The 18395-nt window shown below is 47.8% G+C and overlaps 1 protein-coding gene across 3 annotated transcripts in view; it reads left to right on the forward strand.

Moving 5' to 3' along the window:
* Positions 1-4247, forward strand: part of TPCN2 (two pore segment channel 2) — an 88159-nt gene extending 83912 nt beyond the window's left edge. For 2 of the 3 annotated variants that reach the window (XM_063784230.1, XM_063784232.1), the window contains one exon: positions 3367-3522. In XM_063784230.1, the coding sequence (XP_063640300.1) occupies positions 3367-3428 (62 nt within the window). In that variant the 3' untranslated portion in view covers positions 3429-3522. Of the gene's footprint in view, positions 1-3366 lie in introns of all 3 variants that reach the window. The other variant, XM_063784233.1, reaches the window with a different exon arrangement.
* Positions 4248-18395: the final 14148 nt, after the last annotated feature.

The following is an 18395-nucleotide window of genomic DNA, read 5'->3' on the forward strand; positions in this document are numbered from 1 at the left end:
CCTCCCTGCTGTAACCCCAGAGCCCCCATGGGGAACCCGCAGCTTCCATCATCCTCAGGGGCCCAGTGTCCCAGGAGGGGACTGTGGAGAGGTGTTTGCACTCCTGGGTGTGTCTGGGCTGCCACTTGCCCAGGGTCTGGGAGGTGACCTTGTGCCAGATGGGGCTGGGAGCTCCCTGAGGGTAGGGGCGGGGCTTACCCTGGTGCACGTGTGTTGCACGTGGCCTCGGATCTCGTTCCTGTCATGTCTTGGGGTCTTTTCTATTCCCAAGGTTGTCGTAGGAAGGTGTTTGCTGACAAATGAGACCTGGCTCCCTCCAGATTCTGATTCTGTCCCTCTCTTCGTGAGCCTGGATGGGTCGGGCCCCCTGAAGCCTCATGCTTTCCTCCAGAAAACGGGAGGAGGAGGCTGGCTTGCTGATCCCCAAGGTCTCTCCCAGGACAGCCTTAGTGGTTTGGGGGGTGACGCTGCAGTCAGGCCTAGGCGGAAGTCCCAACTCCATTCCAGCCTTCCTGGGTGGCACTGGGTGACCTGGCACCTCCAGACCTCCATTTACTCATCTGTAAAATGGAGAGAACCCAGGGCCCCCTGGGTACCTGACCACAGGGAATGCAGCTCCTTGGTTGTTCAGCACCATTTCTGCCACGTAAGGAGTGTTCCTCCTCTTCCTTCAATGTCGTTACTTTCAGTGATGAGGAGAGTGAAGTGATTTTTTTTTTTTTTTGGGTGGAGTGTTATTGAGCCATAATGAGCACACAGCAAAAGTGGCTGTTTTTACAGTTTGGTGACTTCTGACAAAGACACAATCGTGCAACGACCACTGTAGTCCAGGCATAGTACAGCACTGTCTCCCAGAAGTCCCTCAATGCTGCCCCTTGGCCGTCAACGCCTGTCCCCACACCAGCCCCTAGAAACCAATGACCTGGTTTTTATTCCTGTGGTTTTCCAGCATGTCATAGAAATGGAAGTGTGCATTGTGCAGCTCTCTGCCTGTGACTCTATCACTTGCCATATGCATTTGAGATTCACCCGTGTTGTTGTGTGTATCTGTAGATAGTTCCTTTTTACTGTTGAATATTGTGTGACCTTTGCACGAAGGCTGGGTTGTATGAATATGCCACAGCTTGCTTTCCCACATACCAGTTAATGGACATTTGAGTTGTTTCCACTTGTGGCTGCTATGAATAAAGCTGCTGCAAACATTTGTATCCGGGTCTTTGGGTGCACATATGTTTTCTTTTGGGCACATGCCAGAAGTGGGATTATCACTGGATTGTATGTTAAGTGTACATTTAACTGTATAAGAAACTGCCAAACTCTTTCCTGACATGGCTGCATCGTGTTACGTTCCCAACAGCAAGGTATGAGAGTTCCAGTTGCTCCACATCTTTGTCAACACTTGGTATTGTCAGTTTTAAATTTTAGCCACTTTAGTAAGTGTATGGTGGTTTTAATTTGCCTTTCCTGACTCTCTAATGTTGTTGAACATCTTTTCAGTTTGCCATCCAGTTGCTTATTTGCCGTCTGTTTTCATCTTTGGTGAAGTGTCAGTTCAAATTTTGTGTATTTAAAAAATAGGCGTTGTTTTTCTTATGACTGAGTTGTAAGAGTTCTTCTATGTTCTAGATGAGAGATATTTATAATGTACACAATTTGGAAATATTGTCTCCTAGCCTGTGGCTTGTCTTTTCATTTTATTAGCAGTGTCTTTTGAGGAGAAATTTCTGTTTTGATGAGGTCTAATTTATGATTTTGTTCTTTTATACTTTGTGCTTTTTGAGTCCTACCTAAGAACTCATGCCTGTCTCAAAGTTGCAGAACTTCTGCTCTGTTTTCTTCCAGGCTTGTAGTTGTAGGTTTTACATTTAGGTCTGTGACCCTTTGGTGTGAATTCACTTTTGTCTACAGTGCCCTGCAGTGCCCACATCCTGTGGCCACCAGCAGCTGGCCAGGCTTTCCCTTTCACAGTTGCCTTTGTCCACCTGGGCAGCTGTTGGCCAAGTCTTCTCTGCCACCTGTGAACAACAGATGTGAAGCTGTTGGGCCACCCTGCGGGTTTTGGTGCTGGCGTCAGCCTTTGCCCAACTGTTTGTCCTCAGAACTGCAGGGTGACTGTATTAGTTCATTTGCACATTGCTATAAGGAAATACCTGAGATTGGGTAGTTTATAAAGAAAAGAGGTTTAACTTGCTCACCGTTCCACAGGCTGTACAGGAAGCATGGCTGGGGAGGCCTCAGGAAACTTACAATCATGGCAGAAGGCGAAGGAGAAGCAGACATGTCTTACATGGCTGGAGAAAGGGGAAGAGAAAACAGAGGGAAGAGCCACACACTTTTAAACAACTGGATCTCACTCATAGTGAGAACTCACTCACTATGACCAGAAAAGCAAGGAGGAAATCCACCCCCATGACCCAGTCACCTCCCGCCAGGCCATTCTTTTTCTTTTTCTTTCTTTCTTTTTTTTTTTTTGAGACAGAGTTTCACTCTGTTGCCCAGGCTGGAGTGCAGTGGTGCAATTTTGGCTCACTGCAACCTCCGCCTCCTGGGTTCAAGTGATTCTCCTGCCTTAGCCTCTCGAGTAGCTGTGACTACAGGCACGTGCCACCACACCTGGCTAATTTTTTGTATTTTTAGTAGGGATTGGGTTTTGCTGTGTTAGCCAGGATGGTCTCGATCTTCTGACCTCCTGATCTGCCCACCTCAGCCTCCCGAAGTGCTGGGGTTACAGGTGCGAGCCACCACGCCTGGCCTCACCAGGCCTTTCTTTCAGCACTGGGAATTATAATTCAACATGAGATTTGGATGGGAATACAGAGCCAAACCATATCAGTGACCTTGTCTAGGGGACCCCAAGGCTGGATCCTGCCCACTGCTTAGAAAATGCAGTTGCTGGATGAGCCACCACTGCTGTCCTTTCCAGCCCCGGGCAGCTGCTGCTTGCCTGTGACCCAGGAGTTCTCCTCCTCCTCTCTGTCCAGCCTGGAGGCACCTTCCCTATCTGTGTGTGGGCTGAGCCACCCAGCCCAAACACAAACATTTTTATCAGACTCTACCCACTCTCCTCACCCGCCAGCAGGTTCCTGGCCCCATTTCTCAGGGTTAGGGGAGCGAGTTATTTGTCTAAGGTGGAACAGTGTGAGTGGCAGAACTGGGAATCGATCCCTCGATGCCATGTAACTTTCCCAGGTCAGGTCTCACCACGTCAGGCCGCCTAAATCTGCATCCACGCGGGAACCTGGGTGTGATTTAACCAATGTCATTGGCAGGAGCTTATTTCAGGGTGAGGGTGCTGCCGGTCCCCCTCCTGGACAGTGGGTCTCCTCCGGGTTGCAAATTTCTTGTGTTTTGTGTCTCTTCCCTCAGTGACCCAGGAGGCTCTCACGTGGAGTCCCCAGAACAGCATCAACTCCTCACGATGCTCCTGACGGTGGTGGACAGACTCTCCATGCCCTGATGAAGTTGTGAGTCACATACATCCCTGTCCACGGCACCCGGTACTCAGTAGGTGGTCCCATAAATGTTTGTGGCACAAGTGAATGAACTTGGAACCATCCATCTAGTGGAAATTGTAAATTATAACAAAACCCAATGGACCGTGAAAGCCAGGGTCAAGGCTGGGGCCTGCTGAGGCCCTGTCATCGAGGGAGTTTTTGTGCTGGTAAAGATGATGACTGCCCTGGTGCAGGGCCCGTGTAGCCCAACATGTCTAGTCCGTGGCAGGCTCTTACTGGGGATGAGGGGCCTCCAGGAGGAGCAGGCCTGGGCACAGACTTCTGACCTGGGCACAGTTGGGAAGGGTGACAAGGGGTCAGAGCAGGCTCTTGGCCTCAGGTCAAAGGACAGGAGTCCTCCTGACTCTGCTGTGTCTGAAGCCCACAGTGAATGCAATGCAGAAAAAGCAGTGCTTGACCCTTTGTTTTCTCCGGGGTTAGGATCCCTGATATGATTGGGCTGTGTCCCCACCCAAATCTTGCCTTGAATTGTAATGATCCCCATGTGTCAGGAGTGGGGCCAGGTGGAGATCATTGAATCATGGGGGTGGTTTCCCCTGTACTGTTCTTGTGGTAGTGAATAAGTCTCATGAGATCTGATGGTTTTATAAAGGGGAGTTCCCCGGCACATGCTCTCTCTTGCCTGCCCCCATGGAAGATGTGTCTTGCTTCTCCTTTGCCTTCTGCCATGATTGTGAGGCCTCCCTGGCCATGTGCAACTGTGAGTCAATTAAACTTCTTTCCTTTAAAAATTACCCAGTCCCAGGTATGTCTTTATTAGCAGCATGAGAACAAACTAATGCGATCTCACAGAGAGCAGCGCTGGTGGTCAGAAGGAAGCTTCTGTGTTTGAGGAGGGACACTCAGGTCCCACCCCAAGCCCATGCCGTGACCTGGGGCTGCAGTTATTTTGATTCCCATTATGTGGGGAACCAAGACCCAGAGAGGGAGGACACTTGCCTGGGACTGCCCAACTTTGGAAGGAAGATCCTGCCCCTCAGCTGGGGAGGCCTGGATGGCACTGGCGGCCGGGGAGGTGCGGCAGGAGCGAGGACTGATGGGTGAGTGCAGGCTGCATGCAGCCTTGCTGGGACCTTGTGGGAGGGGAGACCCTGAGTCCTGATGGGAGTTCGAGAAACCCAGGACCAGCAGAGGTGAGGAACAGGCCTGGCCTGCTTTCCTCCTGTCCGTGAGCTGGCCGTGGGTTCTGCTGACACGGCCCTGCCCTGGGACCTTGGTGGACAGGCAGAGAGGCTGTGTATACATCAATGGCCTGGGTTCCTGCAGGGCTCAGGGTCCCCTGGTCTCAGCAAGGGCCTCAAGAACGGCTGGAGAAGGGAACACACCTTTGTCAGGGACTGTCCAGCTGCCAGGCTTGGTGCTGCAGCCTCTCCACCTGCAGCCTCACCAATCCCTCCAAGCTGGGGTTTCTCCACTGTGGTGGCACTATCCACATTTTGGACAGGGTCATTCTTTGTGGAGGCTGTCCTGTATGTTGTAGGATGTTTAGCAGCATCCCTGGCTTCTATCCACCAGATGCCAGTAGCACCCCCCCAAGCCCTGCCCAGCATGACAACCAAATATGTCTCCAGACATTGCCAAATGTCCCTCTGTGGGTCCGCTGGGTGAGAGCCACTGCTCGCCATCACTCCACATTTCGAGAGGACAAACTGAGGCTCTAGAGAGGCCGAAGACTCACTCACAGGCACCTGACATGTCCAGGGAGAGCTGGGGCTTGGTTAGCTCACAGTTTCTCTCCCAGCAGGGCTGGAAGCCCAGGAGAGCTTGTCGCATTCCCTGCTGCATTTTCAGGGCTTGGCACTGTGCCTGGCACACAGTAGGTGCTCAGGGACTTTGCATGTGAACGGCGAGTGAGTGAATGAGCTGATACAGGAATAGGTTCTGGGTTGGTCTCAGGTTCCCAACTCTGCCCTGCTTCCTCCTTGTGTGGCCTTCCAAGTGGCTTAGGTTCCAGGTGGAGGGTGTGGCTCTTGTCACCGTGTGTTCCCCTGTGACCGTACTTCAATGCATTTGTATCTCTTCCTGGCTTTGGAGGTCTGGTGACATCAGAGGCCTGGGGTAGGGCCAGGTGGGTGTGCTGAGTTTGTGCTGGTAGTGTGAGCCCCCAGCTTTGGGACACGCGTGTGGGTGCATGGAGTGAAGGCCTTTGGAGCATGGGGGCATCAAGGAGCAAGCAGAAGTGGCAGTGCCCAAGACAGGGCAGGCAGGGCTGGGTGGACGCTGGAGCCAACAGCTGGTTCCAGTCCTGGGTCAGACATGGCCGAGCTGAGTGACCTGGGGCAATGAGCTGAAGCTGCCTTTGTCGGTGGGATGGGGATGCCAAGGATACCCTCTTGCCCCAGGGAGTCAGTGGGATACTTGTCAAGTGTGTACCTTGACCCTGCCTCTACGTAGCAAGGGCCTGGCAAAAGCAAATTCTCATTCTCTCTAGAGGCAGGAGTTGCTCCAGTCACTCTCCTGCTGAGGAGTCCCAAGTCTGCTCTGCTCTCTGATGCTATCATTAGTATCATCTGCACTCCTGTACCAATGGTCCAGGTTCAGGGGCATGAGGGAGCCAGCAGGGTCTTGTCCTCAGGGGCTCCTGAGGTTATGGGAGTGGACACCGTACCAAAGTGTGTGTCAAGTTCACTGTGTGGGGCCCAGGGGAGGGTAAAATTGTGGCCAACCCTCAGAGCAGTCTTCCCAGGAGTGGGAATGGAGGTGGGCTTGACCCTGGCTTCTGAGGAAGGGAAGGACTCTGAAAAACCAAAGAGGTATGTATCAGTTGTTTATTATTGCACAACAAATTTCCCCAGCACTTAATGGGTTAACACAAGAAGAAACATCTATTATCTCACACAGTTTCTGTGGGTCAGGAATTTGGGAGTGGCTTAGCTGGGCAGTCCTGGCTCTGGGTCTCTCATGAGGTTGTGGTCAAGGCGTTGGCTGGGCTGCATCATCAGAAGGCTTGATTGAGGCCAAGGATCTGCTTCCAAATGCAGATTCTCATGTGTTTGGCAAACTGGTGGGAGGCCTCAGCTCCTGGCAACGGAGACCTCTCCACAGCAATGCTTGAGTGTCCTCACAACGTGGTGGCTGATTTTCCCCAGAGCATGTGATCCAAGAAGCCACAACATCTTTTACCATCTAGCCTGGAAAATCACACCCCATCATTTCTATTGGTTGCAGAGGTCAGTCTTATTAGGTGAGGGAGGGCACTACACAAGGGTGTGGATACCAGTGGGGAGGAATAGGGAAGCCATCTTAGAAACTGGCTACAACAAAGAAGGAGATGCATTCCTGGTGGGGCCCCTGAGCCAAACCTTATCAGTTAGGTTCCTACAAGCCTTGGCTACATTTTTGCCAACTGATCAATACGTAACTTTGTTTTATGTGTGTTTCTGTTGGAAGACACCTCATTTTCTATCTGTGGCTGACTCATTAACACTGAACTCATGGCCAGCAGCACCATACCTCATGCCTGAAAGAGGCTCACCTAGCGCAAGTCTATCTCCATTAGGCATGTCACAGCCTTTCCAATTTAGGAATATTAGACGGCACTTTAAGTGGTAGAATCACAAGCAAAATGCACAAACACGTGGATAAAGTGGCATTAAGTACATCGCAGAAATGACACCTGTTTCAGTACAACAGGTTGAGAGCCAAGACAAGAAGGCTGTGTGTCGGCTGGTTCAGCCTCAGCTAGGAACATGGACGTCAAGCAGTGCAGACGCTTTGCCACCTGCACATGTCTATATGTGGCTAGAGGCACTGAGAGTGTTGATTTGAGGCTACACATGCATTTTTAGCGAGTGGGCATAGTCACAAGTGTGGAATCTGCATGTAGCGGGGATGGCCTGCACTAACCAAACAGGACCACACTATGAAAGCAAAGAGATGGGAAGCGAGCTCAGCCAGGGAGGTCAGCAGGGGCCTCTCTGAGAAGGCGGCATGAACTCTGCAACCTGAAGGATGAGGAGCAGGCAGCAGGCGGAAGGTCTTTTCTCTAGGTCAAGTTCAGAGCACTGACCAGGCCTGGGTGTTTGCCATTACGTTCAACATAACTTGGGGGATTTGTTTCCACTCTTTGAGTTTGCCCCATGGGTAGTCTTTTCTCTCTTTTTGTAGCTTCATTTAGATTGCTTTTGCTTCTTTTTCTTTTTCTTTTTTTTTTTTTTTGAGACAGAGTCTCGCTCTGTTGCCCAGGCTGGAGTGCAGTGGCACGGTCTCAGCTCACTGCAACCTCCACCTCCCGGGTTCAAGCGATTCTCTTGCCTCAGCCTCCTGAGTAGCTGGTATTACAGGTGCTTGCCACCACGCCCAGCTAATTTTTTGCACTTTTAGTAGAGACAGGGTTTCACCACGTTGACCAGGGTGGTCTCGAACTCCTGACCTGTGATCTGCCCGCCTCGGCCTCCCAAAGCGCTGGGATTACAGGTGTGAGCCACTGCACCCGGCCCAGATTGTTTATTTTTCTTCTCATTTTATTTTCTCCTCCTCTACTACTTTGGAACTTATATATTCAATTTCTGTTCTTATGGTGGTGACCCTAGAAATTTTGGATCAACTGAATAATTTGTCTCTTAGATGAAAAATTTGTCTCTGAATATTTGTACTAAAACATACTAAGACCAAAAGTCAAAACATCATATTAGTTAACAGAAAATTGTTGTGATGTGGGCAATAAAAGGGAATTGAAAGCATTATTATTATTATTATTTGAGAGAAGGTCTTCCTCTGTTACCTGGGCCGGAGTGCAGTGGCGTGATCTCGGTTCACTGCAACCTCTGTGTCCGAGGCTCAAGGAATCCTCCTGCCTTAGCTTCCCTAGTAGCCGGCACTACAGGTGCACACCAACATGCCTAGCCAAATTTTGTATTTTTTGTAGAGATGGGGTTTTGCCATGTTGCCCAGGCTGGTGTTGAACTCCTGGGCTCAAGCGATCCACCCACCTTGGCCTCCCAAAATGCTAGGATTATAGGCATGAGACACTGTGCCCGGCAGAAAGGATTATTTTAAAATCAGTTGTGCCATATACGTTTGGCCAAATATGAGGCCAACAAATTGTTACTGAGGGGCTCACTATCCAATACTATGGCACAGGCTTTTGGGAAAAAGAAAGAGCTTTATTGTGAGTCAATGGCAAGGAGACAGGAGGCAGTGTTCAAATCTGTCTCTCTGATCTGGGGTGGGTGGAGCTTTTATGGCATTTATAACTAGTCCCAGTTGATGCCCACACAGCTGGTCTGCCAGGCTGGCAGCATTAACAGGAGGTTAAAGTGTTTTCTCTTGTGCACGCCTGGGCAATTCCGGCTCTGCATCACCAGTAACAACTTACGCAATGGTTGATCAGTTTGAGCTGGTCTCACGGTTACAATATATTTTAATATCTACATTACCTAAAACCCATATTTCCCTCTCCATAGCATGGCTGCGATGACACTTGATTTTGTGGCTGAAACAGGACTCTTGATTTGCCAGTAATGACCTGGACCACCAAACTCTGTCAGATGCCATTCAAAGTAATGCTTGCATACATCACAACAGAAATTATAGATTTTGACCACACTATGAGCTGAAATTCCAGTAATAGCAGTAGGTGCTTTCTTTGTGACTTCTGTAAATCATAAGAATAGAAGGTGAAGCCATGTTTCCAGGGAAATGTTGGATTTTGTGAAAAAAGCTCCCTTTTCAGAGGCCCATGACAATTGGCAATTTCTCTGAATAGCTGTCTTTGCATTGATGTTGTACCACTCACTGTAAGTACTGGCGAAGTGAGGAACATTCAGGGGCCACAGATAACAACTTACCTTGCTTGAAGAGGTCAGTGGCTGGGAGGCTTGAAGCCTTAACAATAGTAGGCTGTGGTGTATCATGAAAGAAACATCTACCCATTAGAAGAGGTGAAACGAAAATGCCCTCAAAAATAAAACCCCTAAAAAATAAAATCTGAATTTGACCTTCAGGAGTTAATCATAGTTGAAGAATTTGATCTGCAGGACCTGGCAGGGACAAATTGTTAAATTGATCTGAAATTTTGACCAGGTGTGCTAAACTTGTAAAGGTCGAAGTTAATCAATATTTCATGCTTCTTCCAAATGGTACAAAATCATAGAATCATCTCCTGTCTCTCCTCTTCTGACTTATATGCAATTGTGTTATATCGTTTATGTTATGGTCTGGCTGTGTGCCTTGTAGTTCCCATAATCTCATCTTGTAGTTCCCATAATCCCCACAGGTCATGGGAGGTACCAGGTGGAGATACTTGAATCACGGGCGCGGTTTCCCCCATCTGTTCTTGATACTGAGTGAGTTCTCACAAGATGTGATGGTTTTATAAGGGGCTTCCCTGTTTTGCTCAGCACTTCTCCTTGCTGCTGCCACGTGAAGAAGGATGTGTTTGCTTCCCCTTCCCCATAACGTTAAGTTTCCTGAGGCCTCTCCAGCCATGCAGAACTGTGAGTCAATGAAACCTCTTCTCTTTATAAATTACCCAGTCTCGGGTATGTCTTTATTAGCAGCGTCAGAACGGACCTAATACAGTTTACTTCTAATTTTGACTTCGACAAGCAGACCTGACTTTTCTTGTTTTATTTGGTCAGGTTTGCTTAGATTTCCCCAAATGTTCCCCATGCTCTTTGCACACAATCTTTTCTTGCACCTTAAATATTCCTTCTGTGGTAATTTCTCTTTGACCTGAAATATATCCTTTGGAATTGTCTTTATTGGCATTAATTAGTGCAAACATCTTAATTTTCATTTGCCTAAAAATACATCCACCAAATTAGTCCATTGTTTTCCTTTAGGATTGGTACTTTTTATGTGTTGTTAAGATGTCCCTGCCCCGGAGGATCTAAGACGTTACTCTGTATTGTCCTCTAAATGTTTCATAGTTCTGCCTTTGATGTTTAACTGTTAAACCACCTGAAACTGATTTTTGGGTGAGGTGTGAGGTAGGAGCCTATGGTGATCATTAGTGTTCTTACCACAGTATTTGCAGCTTTAAATAGTTCAGGCACATGGTAGGAGTTCCAATCTCCACCAAATTCTGTATTAGTCATCTATGCTGTATAACAAATTACACAAACTTAGTGGCTTAGAGCAATACCCACTTATTAGCTCACAGTTTTCTAGGGCAAGAAGTCCAGGTTGGCTAGGTTCTCTGCCTGGGTTCTCACAAGGCTGAAATCAAGATGGCGGCTGGGACTGTGGTCCCCAACTGGAGGCTCTGAGGAGGAATATGCTTCCAAGCTCATGGGGTTGTTGACAGAATTCAGTTGCTTTTGGCGTAGAACTGAAGTCCTTGTTTTATTGCTGGCTGTCAGCTGGAGCCACTCTCAACTTCTAGAGGTTGCCCTCAGATTCTAACCTGTGGCCTCTTCTCTCACAGTATGGTAGCTCACTTTTTCAAAACCAGCAGAAGAATCTCACTCCACTTGGCTATGATGGAGTCTTATATGGTGTAACCTAATCATGGGACTGACTATCCAATCACATTTGTTAGGCTTGAACACGTGACTTGTTTTGGCCAATGGTGTGCAAGCATAGTAGGGCGTGTCACCTCCTGAGAGAAGCTTTAAGAGCTGTCTGGGACCTGCCACATGTCCCTCCCTTGGCTTCTGTAATTGGGGAAGTGTTTGTAGAGATGACGCCTCAGGTCCTCAAGAGACAGTAATGGGCAGTACTTTATTCCTGAGTTTCCCACACTGACTTTCTAACTCGAAACCTTGGTAGAGTCTGTTCTTATTTTGAATAACTTGTTTGTAGATTATTTTGGAATTTCAACATAGATAATTGCGCTATCTGTGAATAATGACAGGATTTTGTCTTCTTTTCCAGTCTTTATGAGTTTATTTTTTTTGCCTTATTGTCCCAGTTGGGGCCTTCAGTACAATTGATGAATTTGACCATATTACAATTTAGAGTTTATGTTCATCAAAAAACACCGTAAGGGCCAGGCACGGTGGCTCACGCCTGTAATCCCAGCACTTTGGGGAGGTTAGGTGGGCGGCTCACTTGAGGTGAGGAGTTTGAGACCAGCCTGGCCAACACAGCGAAACCTCATCTCTACTAAAAATACAAAAATTAGCTGGGCATGGTGGCACATGCCTGTAATCCCAGGTACTCGGGAGGCTGAGGCAGGTGAATTGCTTGAACCTGGGAGGTGGAGGTTGCAGTGAGCCAAGATTGTGCCACTGCACTCCAGCCTGGGCGACAGAGCGAGACTGTGTTTCAAAAACCAACCAACCAACCAACCAACAAAAAACACCATAAGAAGCATGAAAAGACAAACTACAAACTGGGAGAAGATACTGCAATGCTTAGAACTGACAAATAATTTGTATGAAGAAAAATTTTTTTTGTTGTTGCTGTTGTTTTTTTGAGATGGAGTCTCACTCTGTCACCAGGCTGGAGTGCAGTGCCATGATCTCAGCTCACTGCAATCTCTGCCTCCCGGGTTCAAGTGATTCTCCTGCCTCAGCCTCCCAAGTGGCTGAGATTAAAGGCGTGCACCACCACGCCCAGCTAATTTTTGTATTTTTAGTAGAGACGGGGTTTCACCATGTTGGCCATGATGGTCTCGATCTCTTGACCCCGTGATCCGCCCACCTCGGCCTCCCAAAGTGCTGGGATTACAGGTGTGAGCCACCACGCCCGGCTGCTATAGGTTTTATTATTATTCAGATATGATGAGGCCAACAGATCAGGAGATAACCATTATTGAAAATACAGTTTGTTACTCACAGATCTGCAGGGGAGGGGACATGCTGCACCCCAGGGTGGATGGGGGGCACAGGGAAGCAGGGGAGTTGGTCTGGAGGGATAGGGACTAAGGGGAAAGTGTGGGCAAGAGCCTTGACTGTGGTTTCTGTAGGAAGAAACGAGTGAGGCAGGGCAAGTAGGCATAGGATGGGCTAGTTTGAATAATGTTACAGGCTCTGGGGCACAGGGGCTGTCCCTGCCTGTCTGGTACCTGGCCCTGGGGTGATTATGGCAGGAGGATGGTAGCCCTGAGTATGAGAACCTGATAGAAGAGGTCGTTGCAAATGTGAGCTCTGGATTAGTTAGTTGGTTTACATTTGAAAGGTGCACTCACAGATGACTTCATTTCTAGAAATTGGATAATCCTGGGAGGGGCCATCCCTCCAGGGTCAGCACGTTCTCAGATGTCAAAGCATCAGAATACAGGAAAAAGAGGTAATGGTTAATACAATGAAGAATGCCTACAAATTCCTAAGAAAAAGAAACAACCAAAGACTCAACTGGTACTTCACAAGAGAAGAAACCCCAAAGGCAATCAGCATAAGAAAAGTCAATATGAAAATGCAACCCCGAACTATGCCGAGACACTATGTCTCACCCACCAGCTTGGCAAGCACTCAAAAGCCCGTGTTGGTGAGGATGAGAAGTGTCAACCTTAAACAGTGAGATTCAGAAACTATGATTAAATGTAGAGATTCTTTGAGCCCAAAGCATGAGGATAGCCACTTGGGCAACACTGACTCCAAACAAATGGGGTATTTCAAAGTGGAGAAGTTAAGATTTCTCTTACATAGGCAGAGACAGAGAAATTTCAGCAGGATTACAACATTTTTCATACACGATCAGTGCGTACAGTGACTTGATCGGTTACAGATTGCTGCATTCCAAGGAAAATACTTTATTACTCCATGAGGAGGGGTAGAAATTCAAGGGATTCTTATCTCTGAAGTCGTTTGGTCTTCTTAATTATTTATAGGGAAAAAAAAAGGTAGAAGTTGCAGTTGCATTCCATGTGATTCAAGTTGCATAGCCATGTTCCTCTCAAGGCTCTGAATACAGTTCCAACAGCTTTAAGTCTGAATTCTTTAATTTCACAGAAGCAACTGGAAGGAACCCCAACTAAGCTATTGTTGGAAGCGTCCATGAAGCCAGATGCATATTTCCTTCAGCTAAGTGTATATACTCCTAGGTATGTTCCCAAGAGAAACCTCTAGCATGTGTCTTTATTTAAACATTTTTGGTTGAGTATACAATTCTAGGTAGTCACTTCACTCTAGCACCTTAAAAATGTCATTCCACTATCTTCCGCTCATCCATTGCTGTTGAGAAGTCAGCTGTGGGCCAACCTTGCCTCTCTGGCTGCTTCTAAGCTACGCTCCACTGTAATAATCATTCTTGATGTCCTGTAATTTGGTATCTTGAAATCATGAGCCAAACTATAGCCAGGCTTGTTTCTATCCTTACTATCCTTGTGTTTTCATGGGTGCACAAAAATCATATCACAAACCCTCTGGCCACAACCCCCAACATCTGTGTTTTGCCTTCTGCCCCATAGGAGACACCCTCACTTAACTTTCCACCACCAAGGGGAGAGTCTTGACTACTATGGTACTTTATTACTATTATTACTATGTCAATAGTAATAGTAGTGATAGTAAAGTCTCCCCTTGTGTTCCCCTGCTCCCTCTGCCTCCTGACCAACCCTCATCCTTCCTCATGTAGCCTGCATAGCATGGCATGCCCCCTGCTCCTGGGAACTGTAAGTAATAAACTTCTTTTAAGGCAGCTGTCTCCATGTCTGTCATGTTAATGTACCTGATTAAAACAAAATCCCGGGTACATTTAAAAACACCTCTTGGTATTGTATGGTGTCACTATGGTGTCCCCAGCTATGGACTGCTTATCACTCATCCTATGTTGGATTCTTTGGGATGCCCAAATCTGGGGATTGATGTTTTTCATCTGTTCTAAAAACTTCTCAGCCATTTCCCCTTCAGATCTAGCCTTTGCCCTATTCTATTCTCTTCTACTGGAGCTCCTAGGACCATACAGTGTAGCTTTTACTCCACCCCCCATGCCTCTTGGCAGCTCCTTCTTGTCTCCCATTGTCTCTGCTGTATTCTGGGCCATAGCTCAGATCTGTCTTTCCGTTCACCAACATAATTTTCAGCCATGTCTGACCATCTGTTAATATCACTTAATATATTTTCATCTCTGGAATTACATTTAGGTCTTTCCAAATCTGCTTGGTCATTTTATAATCTCTTGTTCTTTATGTTTTAAATATTTTCTCTTAATCCTTTAATCATGCTTATTTTATATTATATTCTGATAACTTTGACAGGTCTGGGTCTGATTCTACTTTCTGTTGTTTCTTCTGACAGCAAAAACCTTTTGATAGATTATGTTCATCTAGAGGTTATTCATGCTAACATCTCCAGCTGCACGGTGGAGCTTTATTTTTCTTCTTTTATTTTTGGTTTTCTGTTTTTCTTTCTTTCTTTTCTTTTCTTTTTTTTAAACTCTTAGCATGGTGGAGCTTTACGGCATATTCTGAGCAATGTCCTGGTTTCTGTTGCCTTCAGTTGCATTGCCCAGTGTGGGACAGGAAATCTCACATACACAACAGCTTATTGTTTCAGTGCTGCATTGTACTGCAATATTTTTGAAGATTTGATTTAATTTAATTTAATTTTATTTCCCGAGACAGAGTCTTGCTGTGTCACCCAGGGTGGAATGCAGTGGCGCAATCTCGGCTCATTGCAACCTCCACCTCCTGGGTTCAGACGATTCCCCTGCCTCAGCATCCTGAGTAGCTGAAGTTATTTAAAGTGAAAATTAGGGATTCAAACTTAGGTTATGAGTCAACCACGTGTGGGGACGCAAGGTAAACACCCGGCAGAGGTTGAATAGATTATGGTTTATGCTCAGCTGGGTTCATACAAAAGCAGGGAATGGCAACTTTATTTCTGTCTCCTCCTTTCTGCAGGATCTGAAAATGAGTTTTAATATCTACTAGAAGCTATACTTGATTTCAGAATTATCAAAGTATGAAAAATACATGCCTTAGAACTGAGGACTTATAGGATTCTAAGTGTGCTGTGCCTTGAGGGAACCCCAGTGGCCTTTGATCCCACATGGGCCATCAAATAGCGAGTAATGTCCCTACTTTGAGTGGTCATGTCCATTCTGAAAGGTCCACCAATTCTCAGTATGAGGTCCTCTGAATGTGCTGATGTCTGGTCACACACGGGGGATCAGTCAGGCTGGGCTAAGTCAGTTAGGTGACACATGACCCCATGGCACAGTAGCTCTCAGCAGCATGGGTGGATTTCTCGGCCATGTTACGCATCCCACCTGGGTTGGCTGACTGCTCCATGCACTCTTCACTCCAGGCAGGGCAGCCTCCTTCCTGGAAGGAAAAGGAAGAGGGAAAAGAGAACATTGCAAACCATGCCCTGGCTTATTTATTTATTTAATTTTGAGACAGAGTCTCGCTCTGTCGCCCAGGCTGGAGTGCAGTGGCGTGATCTTGGCTCACTGCTACCTTCTCCTCCCGGGTTCAAGCAATTCTTCTGCCTCAGCCTCCCAAGTAGCTGGGACTACAGGAGCATGTCACCATGCCTGACTAATTGTTTTTGTATTATTAGTTGAGACAGGGTTTCACCCTATTGGCCAGTCTGGTCTCGAACTCCTGACCTCATGATCTGCCTGCCTCAGCCTCCCAAAGTGCTGGGATTACAGGTGTGAGCCACCACACCAGGAAGCGACAGGAGTATTTCCTCCCTTATCTCACTGGCCACTCCTGAGTTCAATAGGGTGGGGACAGGCAGTCGTCCTGCAGGGCAGGGAGGCAGGGGCATGGGGGAGGTGTGATAGAGCCGCCTCCCCTGGCTCAGCATCTTTGCCTGGGGCTCTGCTCAGTGACAGGAGCCTGGGTGTGAACTTTCAAGTCAGGGATCCCAGAGGCAACAGTTACGTTCCACCTCTCTGAGCCTCGCATGCTTTACATGTGCCAGAAATGGACGTTGGATACGGAGGCACCATGTGGGTTGTCACACCCTCTGTGACTATACAGGTTGTTGGTGTTTTCATCTTTGTTAATCGCCCAACAGTGCTCAGTGCTAAGGAAATGTAACAAAATGTAACGTGACGTTCAGTGTTCAGCGGGACTTGGAAATGTGTTGCACGTGTGTGTGCAAATAGGTTAGAGGTGGGGGCCGGCCACATGTGCTCTGTTTCTCGTCTGCCTTCTTGGAGCGCCCACAGCCATGTGTGTACCTCAGCCCTCAGCGGGTTGGTCAAGCTTGGACTTTGCCTGTGGAACCAATGCAGGGGCTGCTGAGCTCTTCTGATTCTCTCTCGGGAGCCTGGGGCTGGGAGGCCAGCAGCAAAGTGTGGGTGCTGGACTTATTTATCGGTGAGGCTGACAGTGCCTTTAGGCTCAGGCAGAGCAGAGGGAGCCAATGAGCAGAGAGAAAGAGAAGGTGGAAGAAGTCAGGCAGAGAGACCCAGTGCCTTAGAAGGAGAGGTGGCCACTGTGCTTCCTGGTGAGGTTCCAGGGGATGTGCCTGACCTAGCCGCCAGCCGGGGGATGTACCTGGGCTAGCCTCCAGCCACGGGATGGGCCCGAGCTAGCCTCCAGTGGGGGTCATGCTGTGTTTGGAATTGGTTTCTTCCGGTGGATTCTTGGTCTCGCTGACTTCAAGAATGAAGCCGCGGACGCTCACGGTGAGTGTTACAGTTCTTAAAGATGGTGTGTCCGGAGCTTGTTCCTTCAGATGTTCAGATGTGTCCAGAGTTTCTTCCTTCTGGTGGGTTTGTGGTCTTGCTGACTTCAGGAGTGAAGCCACAGACCCTCGTGGTGAGTGTTACAGCTCATAAAGGCAGTGCAGACCCAAAGAGTGAGCAGCAGGAAGATTTATTGTGAAGAGCGAAAGAACAAAGCTTCCACAGCATGGAAGGGGACCCGAGTGGGTTGCCGCTGCTGGCTTTGGTGGCCAGCTTTTAGTCCCTTATTTGGCACCCCCACGTCCTGCTGATTGGTCCATTTTACAAAGCACTGATTGGTGCATTTTTACAGAATGCTCATTGGTGTGTTTACAAACCTTTAGCTAGACAGAGTGCTGATTGGTGCGTTTTTACAGAGTGCTGATTGGTGCGTTTACAAACCTTCAGCTAGACACAGAGCGCTGATTGGTGTGTTTTTACAGAGTGCTGATTGGTGTGTTTACAAACCTTTAGCTAGACACAGAGCGCTGATTGGTGCATTTTTACAGAGTGCTGATTGGTGCATTTACAAACCTTTAGCTAGACAAAAAAGTTCTCCAAGTCCCCACTCAACCCAGGAAGTCCAGCTGGCTTCACCTCTCAATGCCTAGGCTAGCAGCCAGCCACAGGACAAGCCCCAGCTAGTCTGTAGCCAGGGGTCATGCCTGGGCTAGCCTCCAGCCAGAGGATGTGCCAGAGCTAGCTCCCAGCAGGGGTCATGGCTGGGCTAGCCTGAGCAGCCTCCTCTTCCTGGTAAGTGAACACTGTCACCCACTGACAATGGAGTCTCTGGGAGGCTCTGAACACAAGTCCCTCAGGGTGGCTGTGAGACCACAGCATTTCTTTCTCTCTCTCTGTTTTTTTTTTTTTAACTTTTATTTTAAATTCAGGGGTACATGAGCAGGTCTGTTACATAGGTAAACTTGTGTCATGGGGGTTTGTTGTACAGATTATTTCATCACCCAGGTATTAAGCCTAGTACCCATTAGTTATTTTTCCTGATCCTCTCCCTCCTCCCCTCCCATCCTCCAACTTCTAAACGGCCCCAGTGTCTGTTCCCCTCTTTGTGTTCATGTGTTCTCATCATTTAGCTCCCACTTATAAGTGAGAACATGCAGTACTGGGTTTTCTCTTCCTGCATTAGTTTGCTACAGATAATGGCCTATTGCTCCATCCATGTCCCTGCAAGGGACGTGTTGTCATTCCTTTTTATGGCTGTGTAGTATTCCATGATATATACGTGCCACAACTTCTTTCTCCATTGATGGGCATTTAGGTTGATTCCGTGTCTTTGCTATTGTGAATAGTGTTGCAATGAATGTACATGTGCAGGTATCTTTATAATAGAATGATTTATATTCCTTTGAG

The sequence above is a fragment of the Pan troglodytes genome, chromosome 9 (genome assembly GCF_028858775.2).
Source record: "Pan troglodytes isolate AG18354 chromosome 9, NHGRI_mPanTro3-v2.0_pri, whole genome shotgun sequence".
Taxonomy (NCBI): domain Eukaryota; kingdom Metazoa; phylum Chordata; class Mammalia; order Primates; family Hominidae; genus Pan; species Pan troglodytes.